General features: G+C 43.2%; 1 protein-coding gene across 6 annotated transcripts in view; it reads right to left on the bottom strand.

The window, feature by feature from the left end:
• Positions 1-21,701, bottom strand: part of ERG (ETS transcription factor ERG) — a 271,155-nt gene that overhangs the window by 19,287 nt on the left and 230,167 nt on the right. For 4 of the 6 annotated variants that reach the window (XM_066598961.1, XM_066598962.1, XM_066598960.1 and 1 more), the window contains 3 exons: positions 16,029-16,180; positions 7,006-7,209; positions 3,467-3,547 (listed from right to left, as the gene is read on the bottom strand). In XM_066598961.1, coding sequence (XP_066455058.1) covers positions 3,467-3,547; positions 7,006-7,209; positions 16,029-16,180 — 437 coding nt within the window. The remainder of the gene's footprint in view (positions 1-3,466; positions 3,548-7,005; positions 7,210-16,028; positions 16,181-21,701) is intronic. The other 2 variants (XM_066598965.1, XM_066598966.1) reach the window with 1 other exon arrangement.

Below are 21,701 nucleotides of genomic sequence, written 5' to 3'. Positions count from 1 at the left end.
TAACACATATTTATCTATCTATCTCCTATCTATCTACCTATCTATCTATCTCATATGTATTTATCTATCTATGTATCTCACATCTATCTCATATCTATCTATCTTTCTCATATCTATCTATGTATCTATCTTGTATTTTTCTATCTTTCTATCTCAAATCTATCTATCTGTCTCATATCTATCTATCTGATATTTATCTCACATCTAATTATCTATCTCATATATATCTCATATCTATCACACTTCTATCTATCCAATATCTATCTATCTATCTATCTATCTATCTATCTATCTATCTATCTATCTATCTATCTCCTATCTATCTATCTATCTATCTATCTATCTATCTATCTATCCTATGTCTATCTATCTCTCTAATATTGATCTATTCATCTATCTTATATTTATCTATATGTCTCTCTCATATCTATCTATATGTCTAATATCTATCTATGTATCTATCTACTATCTACTATCTACTATCTATCTATCTATCTATCTATCTATCTATCTATCTATCCAATATCTATCCTACTAACTCTATCATATCTAATATCTATCTATTTATCTATCTAGCTCATATTTATCTATTATCTATTTATATATCTCTGTCATATCTATCTTTATATCATATATCTATCTATTTATGTATTTCTTATCTATTAATCTATTTAATATCTATCAATCTCTTCTCTATCTATGTATGTCACTCACATCTATCTATTTTATATCCATCTATCTAATATCTATTTCACGTCTATCTATCTATCTATCTATCTATCTTTTATCTATCTATCTATCTATCTCATATCTATCACACATCTATCTATCCAATATCTATCTATCTAACTCTCTCATATCTATCTACCTATCTATCTCATATCTATCTAATATCGATCTATCTCATATTTATCAATTCATCTATCTATGCTCTATCTATCTATTTCACATCTATCTATTGTCGATTTATATATTTCTCTGTATATCATATATTTATCTATCTATGTATTTCATATCTATCTCATATCTATCTATCTATCTCATATCTATCTATCTCATATCTATCTATCTCTCTCATATCTATCGCACTCATATCTATCTATCTCATATATATATCTCATATCTAGAACACATCTATCTATCCAGTATCTATCCATCTAGCTCTAGCATATCTATCTATCTATCTATCTATCTATCTATCTCTCTCTCTCTCATTTCTATCTAGCTATCTAATATCTATCTATCTATGTATCTATATATATATATATATATATGTATATATATATATATATCTGTCATATTTATCTGTATATCATATATCTATCTATTTTTGTATTTAATATCTATTAATCTATCTATCTATCTAATATCTATCACACATCTATCTATCCAATATCTATCTAACTCTCCCATATCTATCTATCAATGTCATATCTCTTTCATATCTATCTATCTAATATATCTATCTATCTATCTATCTATCTATCTATCTATCTATCTATCTATCTATTCATCTACCTATCTATCTCATATCTATCTAATATCTATCTATCTCATATCTATCAATTCATCTATCTATGGTCTATCTATCTTTTTCACATCTATCTATTGTCGATTTATATCTCTCTGTATATCATATATCTATCTGTATATCATATATTTATCTATCTATGTATTTCATATGTATATCATATCTATCTATCTATTTATCTGTCTTCTATCTTTCTATCTGTCTATCTCATATCTATCTATCTAGCTAACGTATATCTATCTATCATGTATCTCATATATATCTATCTTTCTATCTCATATCCTTCTATCTATCTATCTCCTATCTATCTATCTATTAACTCATATCTATCTATCTATCTATCTATCTATCTATCTATCTATCTATCTATCTATCTATCTATTTCATATCTATCTCTCTATCTATCTATCTCCTATCTATCTATCTATCTATCTATCTATCTATCTATCTATCTATCTATCTATCTATCTATCTATCTATCTATCTCCTATCTATCTATGTATCTATCTCATATCTATCTATCTCCTATCTATCTATCTATCTATCTATCTCATATCTATCTATCTCATATGTATCTTTCTATCTATCTATCTATCTATCTATCTCCTATCTATCTATGTATCTATCTCATATCTATCTATCTATCTCCTATCTATTATCTATCTATCTCATATCTATCTATCTCATATGTATCTTTCTATCTATCTATCTATCTATCTATCTATCTATCTATCTATCTATCTATCTATCTATCTATCTATCTCCTATCTATCTATCTATGTATCTATCTCATATCTATCTATCTATCTATCTATCTCCTATCTATTATCTATCTATCTCATATCTATCTATCTCATATGTATCTTTCTATCTATCTATCTATCTATCTATCTATCTATCTATCTATCTATCTATCTATCTATCTATCTATCTATCTCATATCTATCTATCTATTTTATATCTATCTCCTATCTACCATCTATCTATCTATCTATCTATCTATCTATCTATCTATCTATCTATCTATCTATCTCCTATCTATCTATCTATCTATCTATCTATCTATCTATCTATCTATCTCCTATCTATCTATCTATCTATCTATCTATCTATCTATCTATCTATCTATCTATCTATCTCATATCTATCTATCTATTTTATATCTATCTCCTATCTACCATCTATCTATCTATCTATCTATCTATCTATCTATCTATCTATCTATCAATTATTTATCTATCAATTATCTATCTATCAATCATCTATCTATCTATCTATAACTATTATTTTTAGGATTAGACCCGGTTTGCCTATTTTTGTTTCCATTTTTTAGTTCTGGATAATTTAAATAAGTTAACTAACAGTTTTCTAGAAGTCACAGACATTCCACATTCTTTTATAGACAGACTAGAAACCGAGGAATTGATTCTAAGAATTCTAATCAAACTTTATCTTTAACTGAAAACGCAGCATGAAATGTGATTAATGAAATGACTTCCCTCCTAAGAACAGAAGTGTTCCTACATTGTTAGTTTTCTACAGAGCGCAGAGTCAGATGTCAGCAGTTCGGGTCACAGTGCCATGAATTTACAGACGCACCAATACAATAGTACTGCTTATCTCCCTACCAGCATTTAGGGGAATATGTAGTAATTGGGGGTCTCTACTTTCTATGTCAGCTGACGGCGTGCGGATCAGCAGCTCTTATCCAAAGACAAGGACATTGTCACTCCGGGGCAACATTGTAAATGCCCTAATGGCCGACTACGACTGCAGCAAACCCAATGCGTAGCGCAGATACAGATATACATGCGGGCGCTCAGTGGGAAAGCCTTCGACCTGAGGAATAAACATTTTAGTGGGATACAACTAATCCTTGACATTGAAATAGTGATATAGATGTTAACCCCGACTCGCAGATCTATCATGTATTACCTGTGTTTCTAGCATGCATTAATTGTGGCGAGTTTTGTAAGGCTTTATCAACATCATCTGAAGTCAAATGTGGAAGAGGAGCTGCAAAACAAAACAAAGCAACACCAAATTGAAAAAAAGAAAAGCGGAGAGGTCCCAATACTAGAAAAAAAGGAGGACTTCTATTTGTAGGAACTAAACATCACTAAATAATTAACAGTTTGCAGCGGAACATCTTTAACTTTACTAAAAGGTTTACATGGAAAAGAAAAATTCCAAAACTTGTTCAATAATCAGAGTAATACCAGCAGTGATGAGGCGGCGCCCTCGAGGTGTTCGGATGCGCATTTTACCAGCACTTAAGGTTTAATATTTATTTGGCGTTTAGCGATTTATCTTTTATTTATAATTTTAACAATGAAATAATATTTTTTAAAAGTAACATTTAAACCAATATTCTAGAATCTTCAGAATTATTTAAAACCAAGAACATTACATTTGGATTTCCATTTATCTCTAATGATGTTATTGCTATCGCTGCCGCCGCTCCCCCCACGTCTGGGGCCAACAGCTGGTTACCCCGGGTCCCGCTCTCGGCCTCCCCAACAATAGGTTGGTTTTGGCGTGGACGCTGCAGCCAGCTACACATCTACCCTGCAGGACATGTAGTATTATAGGATTCACATGAAGGGCCATCCCGTAATACCAGCAGAAGAGCTGCCAGAACTAGAACTGCTTTACTCAGTGACTCTCCATTCTGGATCACAGAGGGCGTCCAGAGCGGGAAACTCCAGTCTATGGCATTCATATACCCTAACAGGACATATGAACGGTGGCTGTGCTCCTGGCGTAACCCCTGTAAAGGTTCATACACACAACCATTTTATGGCTCCCTATAAACTCTGCCTTCCATGGAGCCGTAATACGGCCCTCATAGATGTCTATGGGGGCTTCGATGTACCTCCATTTTATACACAGGCATATAACGATTATTCTACTGGATTCTATATAAATCTGACATTAAAACTGTGGCAGGCTTCATCAGATGCCAAATTACAGAGCTGTTCGCCGTTAGAGACATTGCTGGTAGGGGAGGATATCTGTACACGATGAGGCAAAAGTCTGGACACACCCATTTAACTGGTATAATAATGAGAACATTGACTTCCAATGTGTTGCAAGTATTAATTGGGAAGGAAGCTATATTTTTTGGTGGAGGAAATGTTTTCAGTGGGCATTTCGAATTCTGCCACATTGAATTCAGCTCAGGTTTTTTCAAATGGCCCCAGAGATAAAAGTCCAAAGGCAAGTAAGGATAGGGCAAAACCGACACTACCAATGTATTTCTGAGTTAATGCTAGCCAAGAGTTCAACATGGCTGCAGAAAACATCTCCTCCTCCGAAAAATGTAATCCCCTCCCAATTAATACTTTCACCCATCAGAAGTCCCATTTCTGCAGTTAAACAGGTGTGTCCAGACTTTTGCCTCACCCTGTATTTGGTGCTGTAAAGACACGTATGGTGGCACATATGGCCGCGGCTCCATCTGCTCCCTGCAAATGGCCTAACAGACTAAGAATACCATGAAGTTATTGTTCTTTAATTTAGACGTTTTCTTTAGAAAACGTAATTAGTACTTGGACTTAAATAACAAAAAAAACTTATAAAACATTTGTGACCTCCGACAGAAACGTCAAGAAAAATGAGATTCAGAAAATGTTTTTGTTTTCACATAACAAAAAATTTCTAGTTCAAAATTGTAGAACATAAATAGTGTTTCCATATTTTTCCATTCTCATCTGTGCAGCCTTTGGTATGTGCATTGATTTATGTATGCAGATCCTCAACCAATGAATGGGGCCGAAATAAAAGGAACCGTAACCAGACTGGAAATGTTCACAAAAGTTCAACATTACTTTGTAATAAACCAATAATCACATTCGAGGTGTTGTCTCATGACTATTACCCCCTATTAGGGGTAGGGAAATAAATAATGCTTTGCCCAAGTTGGCATTGGCAGCCTTATAGGGCAGACGATACTTCCAGGGGACCTCTCAGATTGGAAAGCCCCTCTGTATTCTGCTGGACTCAACTCCTCCTTGTGATACAAGTGCAGCCATCATCTGCATGCCTTCCATGTGAGAGGCCGTTTACACTGTCTTCTGAACCATCCGATTAACGTACAGAGTTCGGAGTTGTGTCCTGACCGCTGAACTCCAGACCGAAGCTCAGAGCACCATACACACGTATGAGGTGCCCAGTCCAGGCCTGGAAACCCCTAGTCAGGCGGGGACCCACTTACAAACTCCGGGCGTTAAACAGATGGTTGAGAAGACAGCATGGCGGCCATTAATACTACATTTCCACTGAATGCTTGGCTGAGAACAGCTCCACCCAGGAAAATCAGCTACAGAAGGACCAGAGGTAATCAGCTGATCACCCCGGGTGCCACATTCTGAAAAGGTTTATTTACCATGAGACAACCCCTTTAAGGATAAGTATATACAAGTCATACATAAATAAACATGTTCACACTTGGATGCTGGGGCTCCAGCAAAAACAGCACATCCTCAGTTAAGGGATTGTCAAGGGTTAGAAAAACCTGTCCGCTTTCTCCAAAACACAGCGCCACCATTGTCCATAGGGTTGTGTGTGGCATTGCAGCTCAGTTCCATTGAAGTGGATGGGAGCTGAGCTGCAATATCAGACACAACCGACTGACAAGGGTGGCAATGTGTTTGTAAAAAAGCAACCATGTTTTCCTAAGCATGAACAATCCTTTTAAGCAATATTAGGCCTAGCTCTCAAATCACAAGGTTCATTAAAGGGGTGTTTCTAAAAACAACAAACAAGCTAATACCTACCTCTGCCGCCTCCCCACATATGCTGTGCTGACATTTCTGGGTCTCTTCTGTGCTGTATTGTGTACAGGCTACAGCAGCCTGTTTGTGGGAAGTCACAGGCTGCAGCAGCCAATCACAGAGCTCAATTATCAAGTGCTCTCTGCAGCCTGTAAACATCATGTCACAGGGGAAGACCAGAGCTGTCGGCACAGGACATGAGGGGAGCCGGCAGAGGTAAGTATAGATTTGTTTTTTGTTTTCTGCCACGTGGGACCCGTTTTATCTGTAGAGCTGTTCGTGCCGTCGAAAGTATCAGAACCCGGATGGCCCCCATTAAAGTCAATGAGGTCCTTCAATGTCCATTTGTATGTTGGAAAACCGATTCATCACAGCCGTTATATCTCCATTACATCAATGGAAACCATAATGCTAGTGTGAACATATCTTGTAGACGCCCATGGCCACATGACCATCATGGAGACATGATAGATCTATTTACAAGCTGATTCCAACGAATCATGAGGAATATCATTGACATTTTGGAATTTGAAAGATTTCGGTCAGGGTTCTATCATTATTGGCAGCACAAATAGGGACACAGACTCCACTGATCCCAAGGAGATCCAATGGAACAGGAGCGCGGGGTCAGGAACCGAACCTACAACTGAAAACTGTTTGAAGAGTGAGGTTATGACATTTTACGAGGGGTGGTCATACTTTCTCTGAGGTAGTGAAGATGTGACAGGAGGATCTCTGCATTGTAGCACGAGGTGAGTCTTTGGAAATCTTCTTTGGTCATTTTGCATAACTCTTTCCCATCGATGTTTTGGAAAAGCATTACGTCAACATCTGGGAGTCCGTATTCTTTTATTGCCCATTCCAGCCATTGTCGAACGTGCTCCGTGCTCCACAGGTTGGGGTCTGCAATTGACAAAGAGATCATAATTGACATATCCATGTTTTATGGATACATTTTGTCTACATCTCGATCTGTTTTGTAAGAATGCTGCTTCTCTGGTTTGCGATGCGGTAATGATGCATCTTCTGGAGGACAGCTGGTCTAATTCATTTAGAGAAAAAATCACCATCATTTTTCCTTTACTTTGGCAGCCTGTTATTGGCTGAGCGCTCAGCCAATCAGACGCAGCCCTTTCAGCAGGCGGGGATTTTAACCCCTTAGTGACCAAGCCTGTTTGCGCCTTAATGACCAGGCCTAATTTTGCAAATCTGACACGTGTCACTTTAGCATGGAAAAACACCAGAAAGGTTTTGCATATCCAAGCGATTCTGACATTGTTTTTTCGCCACATGTTGTACTTCATTTAGGCGGAAAATATAGACCGATAGAATTTGTGTTTATTTATTAAAAGAGCCAAAATTGGGAAAATTTTGAAAAAAAGCGTCATTTTTTCACATTTCCAACTGCAATATCTCAAATATGTGCAAACATAATATAGAAATTTTTGCTAAGATTTATATTTCCATCTGTTTACTTTATTTTTGGCGCACATTGGAAAAACTTTAGTTTTTTTTTAACCATTTAGGAGACGTACAAATGTAACATTACTTTTCAGCATTTTGAGGAACACTTTGTTTTCCTACACCAATCCAAGATTGGAAAGGCTCATAGGAGTCAAAATGATAGATACCCCCACAAGTGACCCCTATTTTAAAAACTACACGCTTTAAGGTATTCACTGAGGGGTGTCGTTAGTATTTTAACCCCACAGATTTTTTTCAGGAGTCAATGCAATTTAGAAGAGAAAAACTAAAATTTCATATTTTTGCAAATATGTCATTTTAAAGACAGGACTTTTTTCTATAGTACACATGAAAATTAGGATTTGCACCCCAGAATGGATACCCCTGTTTGTCCCGTGCTCAGAAACATACCCATTGTGGCCCTAATCTTACGTCTGGATGCACAATGGGGCCCAAAATGAAAGGAGCAACCGGTGGCTTTCGGAACAGAAATTTTGCTTGAAGGAGATTTAGGCCCTATTGCACACTTGTAGAGCCATTGAGTGACCAAAACATTGGAGAACGCCGACAATTGACCCCATTTTGAAAAGTAGACCCCTTAATGAATTTATATAGGGGTACGATGAGTTTTTTGACTTCACAGTTTTTGAATGAATCTAAGCCAAGCCGAAGGAAAAAAAATACGATTTTCATTTTTTTGGTAATTCTGTCATTTCAAAAGCAGTTTTTTTTGTACCGCACATATATGAGTGAAGACTTGCACCCCAAAATGGATACCCCTGTTTGTCCTGTGCCCAGAAACATACCCATTGTGGCCCTAGTGTTACGTCTATATGCACAATGGGGCCCAAAATGAAAGGAGCAACCGGTGGCTTTCGGAACAGAAATTTTGCTTGAAGGAGATTTAGTCCCCATTGCCCACTTGTAGAGCCATTGAGTGACCAAAACGATGGAGAACGCCCACAAGTGACCCCATTTTGAAAAGTAGACCCCCTAACGAATTTATCTAGGGGCACGATGACTTTTTTGACTTCACAGTTTTTGAATGAATCTAAGCCAAGCAGAAGGAAAAAATTATGATTTTCATTTTTTTGGCAATTGTGTCAATTTAAAAACTGTTTTTTTGGACAGTGTACATAGGAATGAAGACGTTCACCCCAAAATGGATACCCCCGTTTGCCCCGTGTTCAGAAACATACCCATTGTGGCCCTAATCTACTTAAAGGAAACATAGCTAGGCCTATAATGGAGGGAATGCCCGCTGGATTTCAGGGTACAACTGAATAAATTCCAGGCCCCATTGCCAACTTGTAGAGCCATTGAGCGTCCAAAACGATAGAGAACCCCCACAAATGACTCCATTTTGAAAACTAGACCCCTTAACGAATTCATCTAGGGGTGTACTGCATATTTTGACCCCAAAGTATTTGAATGAATCTAAGCAAAGCAAAAGGAAAAAATTACGATTTTCATTTGTTTGGCAATTTTGTCAATTTAAAAACAGTTTTTTGTACAGTTTACATAGGCATGAAGACGGTCACCCCAAAATGGATCCCCCCATTTGTCCCGTGTTCAGAAACATACCCATTGTGGCCCTAATCTACTTACAGGACACATGGCTAGGCCTATAATGGAGGGAATGCCCGCTGGATTTCAGGGCAGAACTGAATAAATCCCAGGCCCCATTGCCCACTTATACAGAAAAAAAATTGACTTCCTAAAAATAACCCCCCCCCCCCCATTTTTTGGCATTCCCTAAATATTAGATAAAGGTAATAATATAGACTGCATTTTATGTCCGAAGACAGGGGTAATTACGGAGGCTGCTTGGGATGGGCACATGGGGCAAGAAAAGCGGGTATCCCCCACCTCCTCTCATGTATTTTGGGGGGTATTTCGTAACCTCAGCGGTGGGTATGGGGTGTAAAAAGTGGCACTCTGTGAGTCTCCGTAAGCTTGCTGAGGTGCGGCGGTCTCACAGAGAAGGCGCTCAACAAGGTGCTCCTGGAACTACAGGAAGGCGAGCGTTCCCAGGGCTTCTTGTAAATGACGTATTACAGGTAGCGGTCTGAATAACGCCGGGCTCACACGGCCGTAGGTGGAATCAGCTTGTGGAGGCCGGCAGCGGATCCCGGCTGTGAGCCCGGCTGTGACCCTGCGTACAGCCGTGTAATGTACTGCGCATAACTGCGTACTCACACGGGCGTTTTTTTGTTTATATTTGCCGTCGCTTAGAGATGACCCGGGTACCCGCAGCCCGTACACAATGTGTTTGCATATGGGCTGCGGGTATATCCGTGGTCATAGAGCACAATGGGCTCTAGGTCACGGATATTCGCAGTAAAATATAGCATGCTGTGTTCTGTTTCTGCGAGTGGATTACGTAATTCCGACCCGCTAATTGGGGGGAATTGCGTAATCCAATGCATGCGATTGATCCGTGGATTACCGCTGATCAAGCGCATGCAGAACCCGTAATTCCTCTCCGGTCATGTGTGACCGGCCTAATGTTAGTTCGCTACTTTATCACGTGACCGGGGACCGCTCAGCGAGGCCGCCGGTCACTGCTCCAAGCACTCAGCGACCGTTGGTCGCTGGGAGCAAGGAGATTTAACATTTCCTGGGCTCCCCGGCTCCTGCGAATGTGTCCGGCATTTTGCCGGCGGGCGCATACCCAGTAGCTGGCAGGATCCATGGAGGATAATCGCATCTGGATTCAAATGCGGAAGCCTCCGAGAAGATGTTTCATCTCCCCCCACCGATCGCATCGGTGAGGGGAGATGAAACTGCCACTTTTTAAAGAACTTTTATGTGATCGCCATTATGCATTGGATAACGGCGATCACGTGACCAGTAACCGCATACCGCGGCCCCCTGTGACATCTCCAGGCTCTTGGCTACCTTTTGTAGCCAGCAGCAGGGAGATTTTAAATTTCTTGGGCAATCTTTCACTTTTGCGCATGCGTCCGCCATCATGCTGACGGGCGCATGCGCCGAAGCTGGGGTAAGATCCGCGGATCAACATCCCACCAGGGAAGAAAATCCGGGACCTTGGGTACGTAATTTCATCCCCCCCTACGGATACGATCCATAAGGGGAGATGAAACTTTAACTTTTTAAACTTTTTTTTACTTTTAACTTTTTTTTTTTTTTTTTTTACTTTTTAACTTTATATGATCATCGTTATCCGATGGATAATGGTGATCATATGACTGGAAACCGCATACAGCGGTCCCCAGTCATATCTCCCTGCACTCGGCTATCTGTGACAGCCGGGTGCAGGGAGATTTTGAATTTGCCGGGCTCGCCGGCTTCTGCGTATGCGCGCCACATTGGCACATCGCAGAAGCCAGCGGGGGGTCCCGACACCCGCCGGAGGACATCGGCGGACCTGAGGTGAGTATTTTCACCTCCCCTCATGGATCCGATCCATGAGGGGAGGTGAAACTTTTCTTTTTTTACACTTTTTTTTCACTTTTCCATTGTATAACGGCGATCGCGGTACCGGGGACCGCTCACCGCGTTCCCCGCTGACATCTCCTGCCTCCCGGCTACCTACAGGAGCCGGGAGCCAGGAGATTTTAAATTTCCCGCGCCGCCGGGCCTTCTGCGCATGCGGCTGACATAATGCCGCCTGGCGCGCATGCGCAGAAGGACGGCTACGGGGCCCGAAGCATCGGGACAGCGGGGAGCCGTGCCGCGGACCTCGGTGAGTAATTTCAGCTGCTCCGATGGATCCGATCCATCAGCGCAGCTGAATCTTTAACTTTTATTGCAGTTTTATTTACTTTTTTTGCGATCGGCGCTATCGATTGGATAGCTCCGATCGCAATGCCGGGGGGGGGGGGGGGGGGGGGGCGAACAGCCCGGGATGACAGCTCCATGCTGTCAGCTACCTGCAGACACCGACAGCATGGAGCTGTCACGTCCACAGCCCGAGGGGCTTTATTCTCTGCAGGACACATGTTTTTGCGTCCTCAGAGAATAAAGCCCACTTCGGGAGGACGTAAAAACACTATGGGCTGGTCGTTAAGGGGTTAAATCCACACCTGCTGAAAGAGCTTCAGTGCAGTGCAGGGGGAACAAGCGGCTAGACGCGCCTGAGCCCCGACAGCGGCGGAGGGGTGAGTATATATTTTTTTATTTTTTACACATGCTAGGGATTATTTTCAGGGAAGGGCTTATATTTTAAGCCCTTTCCCAAAAATCACTGCAGGGCATGCCGGCATCCTATAGCAATGCTGCACGGAGCTTCGCTTACGTGTGTTTTGGCACATGCATGGATGCGTGGATTTGTGTGCACCTACCCATCTGGTATAATGAAAACAAAGATCTGGTACCGTGTTAGCCAGTAGAGCAAAATGTGATTGTTCTCAGCAAGAGAAACGACGTAATCTATGTATGTATGTTATAAGTGTGTATAAATATGCATGCCTCTTCAGATCCAATCCATTTAAGCCGGAAGAAGTACCCTGCGTTGGTACGAAAGCTCGCTATTATTACATCATGTATTTTTGTTAGCCATTAAAAGGTATCATATCTACAAGATTACGTCGTTTCTCTTGCTGAGAACAATCACATCCTACCCATCTGCAAATGCACGCTCATGTTAATGAAGCCTTACACAGCTAAACTAATTCAAAAACCAGCAATTTGAGAAGGTCAACCTTGACCTAGACCAGACACATTCTAGGATGAATTTTCAATTCCCTTACATGCTTTGCATTTTTGGCTTTTTTCTTTGAAAGGACTTTCCTTCTAGAGGACCGTTTTGACTTCCGTTTTGGAAGGTGACCATTACATTACTTGAACACTTGAATGTGTTCCAAGGTACATGGGCCTTAGGATATCATTACAGTAAAAAGGGGGAGCTGATTCAAGATGGTCACCAGGCACCTAAACACCAGGGGAGGTCTACTGGCTAGCTAACATTCCCTCGAGGTCTGTCCTCTCATTATATTGACCAATCACCGGTGTACTAGAAGAACAAGATAGTAGAGGGTTAACCATGTCCAACAGGACTTGAAGATAACGATGGTGCTCACAAAGCCATACGTCATAAGGGGAGGGACCAGGAATACCTTTGGCGTGGATACTCCAAGCTCAGCCTAAACTTTATATCTATGGAAAGCTCCGACAGTCATTATACTCCCAGATAGTGATGAGCGGACTGAAACAGTTGAACTTGGTTTCGGGTGGAGCTTTGCTAGAAGTTCAGTTCAGCAAGAACCCGAACTTTGGGCGGTTTGTTTTGGCTGAACTCTTGGAAAAATAAAGAAGGAAAAGGAAGAATAAGAACAAAGAACAAGAAGAAGAAAAATGAAGAAGGAAAAAGAAGAAAAAAAGGATATTTTTCCTTTTTCTTTTCCCTTCTTTTTTGATTTTCTGTAAACACCTCACAAGTACTCAGATAAACTCCCAGGTGACCCGAGGGCTTTATAGCTCTGACAGTTATACTTCAGTTTTAAGGCCATCGGTGAAGCTCCAGGTTGGTTCGAACTTTTTGCCAAGATTCAGTGAAGCGGCTCTCTCCACCGCTTTGCAGCCTGGATTGGAAATACCAGTTGTACGTATGAACCTGGGCGTCTGCACAATGTGGGATCTCTGCGTGACCCCATGACATCACCACCCGTGGCCCATGATCTTATTGCTTACAGTCAGATGGATGATTATTTTGATGACTTTGGGCAGCGCAAAGACAAAAGATAAAGTAGCATCGCTGAATCGTCACCATTCATGTCCCATTCACAACAACAGGGGATCCCATAGAGCAGCACATCCTGTGTAGTATCATCAAGGGTCGCCCAATGTGGGACCTTCAGAGGCTTCCAGTTCAGTAATAGAGGTTTTCAGACATGAATTGATGGAGTATTTAGTAGAGCCAGAGTCCTTACTTGAAGCTTCTCGACCCCAATGCAACATTTATATTCTACTCCTACAAGAGGCAGGGACTGTTTGTAACCCTTTAGACTCCAGGGTCTGGGTGTGTCCTCAACCAATGCACCGCCCCGAGGCACCGCCCACAGCCACGCCCCTGAGTATAAGCTGCCGGCCTGCTTTCAAACAGTCAGAACTTATGCGAAGCTCTGGATCATATATAAACAGGCGTCTCACGGATCGCTTGATACATGAAGTCCAGTTGTAACGCAGTTTCTGTTGAGCTTCTAGCAGCACCAGTGTTTGCCAGAAGAGGTCTTCTTTTTGTAACTTTGTAATATACTTCTTCTAGTCTTACTATTATATAACGGTATTGAAGAAGCAAAAAGAAACTTGTCATACTACTTCAACCTCTTAAAACGCCAAGAGCTATTTACGGTTTGGACTACCTCCCGGCTGCCAAGGTTCCTCATACTCCTTCTGCAGGCCTGCAATGATTAGCGCTCTGTATTTACACAGTCTACAAACTTTAAAGACAATCTGCACAATTAGCTATTCAGGAAAATATGTGCTTGGCTTTGCCGCTGATCCAGTCCTTTGCTGAGCAAGCACATCCAGACAGCGAAGGCAGAAATGTAAAAACACCTGGATGTGGGACAGCCGCCTCGCTGCGCCAAACCTTCTAGAACATTCATCACGAAATGTCCGAACTTCATTAGAAAATACATTTTTCTGACCTGCTGTTGAAAACCTCGAATAGAAGAAGAGAATGAAGGAGTCCTGGAAGGGCCACAAGCTGAATCTATTCTGTTTGGTGACATACAATTAACCTTCATGATAATTAATGGAACGCTCACTGGATGGAATCTGCTATACAAACAGTCCAGCCAAGAGAAAGTGCCATCGGCAACACCCAGCCCAGCACCAATCCAAAAAGACTGGAGGTAATACGAGTTCCCAATGAGCCCTCTCTGCCAAAGTGTCTGCAGATCGGCTGAAAAACACTCAACTCCAAAAATATTTGTTTATATTCGAGTCTATGAGCTCAATGTTTTTGACATGGCAAGATCGTCGAAGGAAAGCAAACTTCAGATTTTTGTTTGCAAAAATCTCTTTGAACTCAGAAGAGCCTTTGGGGTCAAGTTGATGATAGCACAGAGATAAAAAAGATTTTGGAATCCGCTCTTCTTGTAGTCAGCAATGGGGATGAGATCACAGCCGCGATTCTATGGCCAACTGTGGAGGAATGACAGCTGGAATGTGACTGGTCAACGCCCGTGTCAGACTGCAGTGCCCTGGACCCACCAAAACAATTCATCCTGGGGGCCCCTGTACAGCTACATGCAAATATTACCTGATCCCCATTGCATTCTCCATATATTTCAATAGAATCATGGCTGTCTTTGCATGTGATCCAGTCGCCACTGAGGTAATGGAGAATGCAGCAGACAGGAATTGGTAGACCTCCTTTTACCCAATATGTCTAGGGGCCTACTCTGGCTCAGGACCTATTGGGGGAGTCACCTGTTCCCCTGCAGGCCATCCGAACCTGCCAAAACCTCTATTTTTTATCTCAATGGTTGTCAAGAAGAAAAAACGTAACATCTATGAAAGAGGAACAGTTATGGGAGCAGGGGCTTGTGCAACACTTAAGAAGGATGTCCTCCAGTGACACTGCAGACCCTCGTTGGACCATCGTGAGATTCAGAGGTCTAGGATGTTTTCTGGGCTGTATACAAATGGTCAACATCTTAAGTCGGTGTGGAAAGGTATTGGTCAGAAAACAGGTTTGAAGATCTGAATCCTGGACCAGACTTGGTACTGAGGGTGTGATCTGGAAGTTCACATAGTTCTCCGTCCTCTACTAATTCAGATATATGTACCTGCTGGACCCCACGACATCCTAGAAGTGATTATGAGGTGCTCTGTTTTGACAGAACCTCTCTTCCATAAAGTGCAGCCTATGATTTCAGCCAACGAGGTAGAGCACAGAATTGCTCTGAAGATCATGAATGTTGTGGACAGGTATGATCTTAGCCTCCCTTGAACTGACTCCTGGAAGAAGGGTAGGTTGGCACCTTCTCTGCCTACGGCCCAGAACCTTTAGTGGTATAGAGGCTGTATAACACTAAACGAGGGGTGATTGCGAGAACTAAGAAAGGGGGCATCTTGATTTGGCTTTGAGACCCCCTCCTTTGAAGTAAGTCTCATTTTCACAAGGTAGGCAAATAATCGGCCTTGAATCCTCAATGAAACCAATATGTTTTTTTTTTGGAGGAAGTCAAGGGGTTTTCCACCCAAAATCTCTGTTTTAAGTAAAGTGACTCCATATTGTTGGTGAGAATGAAGGTTGATCTATTAACCGATCCAAGGAGACTTACCAGCTGGCACAATTACTCTTCGCTCATTGGTTGTCATATTGGGGGGTGGTATGTGTTTCTCCTCTATGTAGCTGCCATAGTTGATCCCCATAGGCTCTGACCCACTGACCATTTTGCCTCCTTTTGCCATACTGCAGTCATCTGGGGAATTCCTAGAAATAAAGACCAATGTAGTTTTAGACTGAAAATGACATTGTATGAAAGCGATACCATTACTCATTCTTTATATGTATCTCCAAGGGGTTAAATAAGACAGTTTTAGTATTCAGAAGCCAAGACATTTTAACAGAAATAAGACCCACAACTTTCTGCTGTCCAGATCACTTAGATTAAGGTAAGCCACTGCTGCAGCTCATTCAGCGCTGGAGCCATGGTCAGGCGCCACCGTTTCCCTCACCCTACACACTGGGCTTTGTCCATTCCACGCTCGGCTTCCACTGTCTGCTCCCTGGTCTCAGTTCATAGGGCTTGTGCGCACTTCTGCCCCCTTTCTTAAAGGGCCAGTGTAAAAACCCTAATTCTGTCCGCGGCCAATTCACCTCTGACTATTTTGGGCATCCTGCCTCTATGGAGGATGCCTAAGCTATCAGTCCACATTAGCACTTCTATGCCTATATGAAACATGGTCTGTACAATGGGAGAGGGGATATTTCTGCTGCTGTCAACACATATAGCAGCAGAGCGGACCAAAAAACTATGCTTTGAATATTGCAGCTTACTATGTGTGTCATTCAAAGTCGCCAGTTGGGCCACTACAAAATATCTGTAGGCCTTACACAGCTAGCAGGGGCTTTCTGCAAACTACAAAGTTAGCTGAAAAGTTGCATAAAACTAAAAAGTGAACCAGAAAAAGCTGGATAAGAACTAAATAAAAAGGAAACATGAAGCAAGGGGTAGAGGACATGTTGGTGGAAGCGGTAGGACGGGCCAAGCTGGCACATCAAGCATCTCCCACTGAGGAAACTGCTCCATGTTCTGCAGGAGGCGAGACAAGCCCGCTGTCATTCCTTAGAAGTGGTTCTGCCCGCCGTTACACCCGCAGCACGCAGAGCAGGTCGTACAGCAGATGGCACGGTATGCCTCGACTACCACCACCTCTTCTTCCTCCCAGTCGCAGGCACAGCAGTCAGTCTGCACCAGTTGGTCATGAGCATCCAACCCTCTACTTCACCCCATGCCAAATCTCCCGCACCCTCCGGAGCCGTCCACATGGATCAGTCTGAGGAGCTGTTTCATCATTCAGTGCGAACAACCAGAGGAAGAAGACCAAGACATTGTATGCACTGATGACACACCATTTTTTTCCTCCGAAGAGGAAGATGAGGATGATGAGTGCGTGCGGTCAATCTGTACTCAGGGGGATGGGGAAACGGAGGTGCTAATTGTGATATAGAGTACACTCAGGAGGAGAAGGTCAACAAAGAGGAAGAGGAGGTGGAAGATGAAGGCTGCTGGACCCAACATGGATAGACAGGAGAGCCATGATAGCAGCCCCCAGGGGAAGGGGGGAGAGATGGACGTTGTGGGGGCAGCACCCCCTAAGACAGGGAGTAGGGTGTAGCCCAACATAAGGGCTTCCATCACTGTCAGCTAATATTACCTGCAGCAGCACCAACATCAGGTTCACAGCTACTGTCTGAGGGCTCAGGGCTGATGCGCCCGTGTGACTGACAGATAGAAGACGGCCGTACCTGAAGACGGATGTCTCTCTGCAGCGCTGATGAAAGAACACATGACCGGCAATGAAGCCGGTCACATGTTCTTTCCTCCGGCTCTGCAGAGAGACGTCCGTCTTCAGGTACGGCAGTCTGCTACCTGCAGTAACACGGGCGCCGATGCGCCCGCGTGACTGAGCCCTTATATTAGTTTTTGCCCCAAAAAAGGTGCTAGGTCTTATTTTCTGGGATGTCTTATTTTACTTACCCAGCAGGCTCAGTCCAGGTCCTTCCCACTGACCTCCAGAGCCCTGGCGTGGTTATCGCAGTCCTCGGCCGTCCACATGTGATCACTTCCTGGTTATTGGATTCATAAATCCCGCCTCCATGAAGTGATGGCTGTGATTGGTTCTCTGAGCACTGCATTGATTGGCTGAGCCACAGAACTCAAAGAACCAATCACAGCTATCGCGCTGTGCAGACGGGGTTTATAAATCCCGTAACCAGGAAGTGATCCTGTGTGGGCGGCCAAGGACTGCAGACGCTGCACCGCGGCTCTGGAGAGCAGCAGGAAGGACTTGGACTGAGGCTTCTAGGTAATGTATTCCTATTCTTTAATGTGATTTAACTGGGGCTTATACTTCAAGCCTCCCTGAAAATCCTAAAAAATCAGGCTAGGGCTTATTTTGGGAGAAACACGGTAACTGTTCACAGGACTCCTGCAGCCTGGACATTCTTTGAAACCGCAGGTGATGACAGAAGAGCGGTCATCTGTAAGATCTGCGGTAAGTGTTTAAAATGCAGCAAGAATGTAGACAACCTCAACACAACATGTATGAATGCTATTGAATGGCAGCTGAGAGCTGCCTCTGATTGGTCACAGTGCTCAGCCAATCAGAGTAACCCGTTTAGCAGGCGGGGATTTTAAATTATATTTAAAGCCCTTCCTCGAAAATCACTGCAGGGCTTGCTGACAGCCCATTGCTGCAGCGCCGGCTCCATTGAATTGCATGGGAGAACATCACACTGCTGTGCCAGAGGACCGCGATCTTCACTGTATGTTCTCAATGGGGTTAGCGCTGCTGCCGCCGGCCTCGTTGAGCGCAAGGGGAAACATCTAAAAAAGATGGATGCTGCAGTTACTTGCATTTTAAAATCCGCTGCCCTATATTTACTGCTGCGCATTTTTGTGTGCAGGTAAATATCGGACATGTGACCGCTGCCATTGAAGAGCATTGGTTCTATAGAGATGCGGATCGCAAACGCAGGTAACATGCACACATGAAAACGCCCTCTGACTGAGCCCTAAATCAGCTCTCCATGCACTGACTTTCCACTAAGCTTGTGCATATACACAGCAACCCATCTGAACAAGCAGAGCTGCAGTGTAAAGCATAGGGGAAGAAGCAAGCAGCAGCTTGAGTTTTGGAGACTCCATGCTGAATGAATGTATAATGCTATGTGAGAGGGAATGTTGTGTGTTACGACATGGTGAGTGCAGCATCGCTCTCGGCCCGGCGCTCTGCAGAATACTCACATATTGGAAAATATTTGCTTTTGGGCATTTTATGATTTTTTTAAACCTTAAATTAGACCAGGCTGCCTGGCACCCAGCGGCCCGCCCGCTCTGCTCCCCACCACATCAGATCCAACACGACTGGACGGACACGTAACTGCAGCCCTGCTAAATAAGGCCAGATCAAAGCGGCGCAGCTGTCGGACTGCAAGCTCCTTCCCCGCTCTAATGTTGATGTTACGGCCGACGAGTAACCAGACATAATAAACGCCGGGACGCGGCCGCTGCGCAATCTGAGAAGAGGGGCGCTGTTTAAAGGAGATGTAGCAGAAAGCATCCCTTCATGGTATCTAGTATATATATATACCTTAGCGTGTCCTGTGTCGGTTTGTAACTGAAGTACTGCCACCAAGTGGTTGGATGACGACATGACACACTGAGGGACTGATATTTGTGGGCCAATAGAGGGGGACTTGATACCTAATTGTTTACTCTGTAGAGGGCGCTGTGGCCGCACTCAGCAGCCAGGGGGTCGAGGGAGGATGATGCTGTGCCAACCACTCCCCCGTGTAGCGGAGAGCGGCATCTACTGCACTCATGGCGCCCGCAGCGCAATTCAGCAATGTGCCAAGCGGGATGGGGGAGGAAGCCAGAAGACGAGTCAAGTATTTACCTGGAATGTTGATTTAATTACATGCGCTAACAATAAAAGAAGAGCCGACGGAGGGCAGAAAACAAGAATAGGCCAGGGGGCAGCTTGGGGGGTGGGTTGGTCTGTCTGGGGTATCTGTGCGCTGCATTACGACTATTATCCCTAATTCCACTGAGTCATCTCCGTACGCTTGGATATATATATATATACTGCGCTCGCTGTCCGGGGAAGAGACCCCGCCCTCCTGTGGACACACCTTCTCTTACCGTCGCCGTCCGCTAGTGATAAATTTGTGAAAACCATTGTTCGATTTTCGATGCTTGTGGTGAGATATGATGATCCGAAGTTGCAGGCCCGAAGCCTGAGGCTGCACTACTGAGAGGTACAGTGTTGTCATGGAGATATTGTCTGAATTCATTAACTCCTTCCTATCTACAGACAGTTATGGGAGTATTTGGGGTAAATTTAATCCTTGTTATCTAACAAATAAGAAATTGTCCAAAATGGATGACTCTTTTAAAGGGGTTGTCCAGTTGTTAAGTATTGCTTGCAAGTCCTCAGGTAACGCCATAAATAGTAGATCAACAGAAGTCCGCTGCCTCGGAGCCCATCCGATCAGCTGCTCGCTGGGTCGGCACACCTGTGCACTGAAGTGGACAGCTCTGTTTTTACTGCAATGGTCAGGCTTGGTATTGCAGGCCGTGCATCCATTTATTTCAATAAGAACTTGGTCTGCAATTTCAAGCCTGACCACTGCTGGAGGAACAGAGCTGTCTGCTTCCTACAGAAACTAGTACCAGTGTGTCTGGTGGTGCAATGCGCCACTTACTAATATAATATAGTGAAAGAGATTAGAGTTAGTCCCAGGTCCAAAACTAGCAGAGCCTAGCAGCAGCCATGTGTTTACAGGACCTGTGATGATGTCACCGTCATGTGATCCGTCACCGGGACTCTGAGCTCTGCCCCTGATCACAAGACAGTGACATCGTCACAGGAAGCCTGATGAAGGGGGCGAGATATCCCCGAAAGCTCGCTGTAACATCATATATTTTTGTTAGCCATTAAAAGGTATCATATCTACAAGATTACGTGGTTTCTCGCTCTGAGAACAATCACGCAGGTCCTGTAAGCACACGGCTGCTGTCAGGCTCTGCATCTCTTAGGACCTGTGATGATGTCATGGTCATGTGATCAGGGGGGGAGCTCAGAGCCTCGGTGACATCATCACATGTAACTCACACAGTCACTCACAGACAGGTGGTCGTTAGTATTTTGATTAGCTTAGTGCACAAGAGTACTAGCCTGGCAAACAGCTGATTGGTGTGAGTCCCAAGTGATGGACCACCGCTGATCTACTGCTGATAATCTGTCCTGACCATAGGCACCAATAATTGACAACCGGACAACCCCTTTAAGTTTAGAGTCTGTAAATGATGTTAGTTTCCATAGAGCTGATGTTCCCCGGCTCTCCCTAAATATACATGATTAGCTTGTCCACACACATATTTGGTGTCAGTAGAGAATAAGTGGCTGCCAGACACATGGCACCACGTATCTCAGTGGGAAGCAGTAAAAACCCATCCACACTTTGTTTCCCCACTGGACCAACTGGGACAACAAGCTGCCTTACTCTGCACATATAGAGATAGAATGAGAACTTGTAATACCAGATTTGCATGGTGGGGGCACTGCAGGAAAATGGAACAATTGCTCTTAGGGTCCTCCATAGATTACAGCTGAACGCTGGGTGATTAGCTTATTGTGAGGGGACACTTCCTAAACTAAAAGCTCCGTCCAGTTTGGACTACACACTTCAAAAAGAACAAAATTGAACTTTTTGGTTGGGATTT

Source organism: Eleutherodactylus coqui, chromosome 4 (assembly GCF_035609145.1).
Source record: "Eleutherodactylus coqui strain aEleCoq1 chromosome 4, aEleCoq1.hap1, whole genome shotgun sequence".
NCBI lineage: Eukaryota > Metazoa > Chordata > Amphibia > Anura > Eleutherodactylidae > Eleutherodactylus > Eleutherodactylus coqui.
The sequence above is the reverse complement of the archived record's forward strand: the minus strand, read 5'-3'. Positions and strand labels throughout refer to the sequence as shown.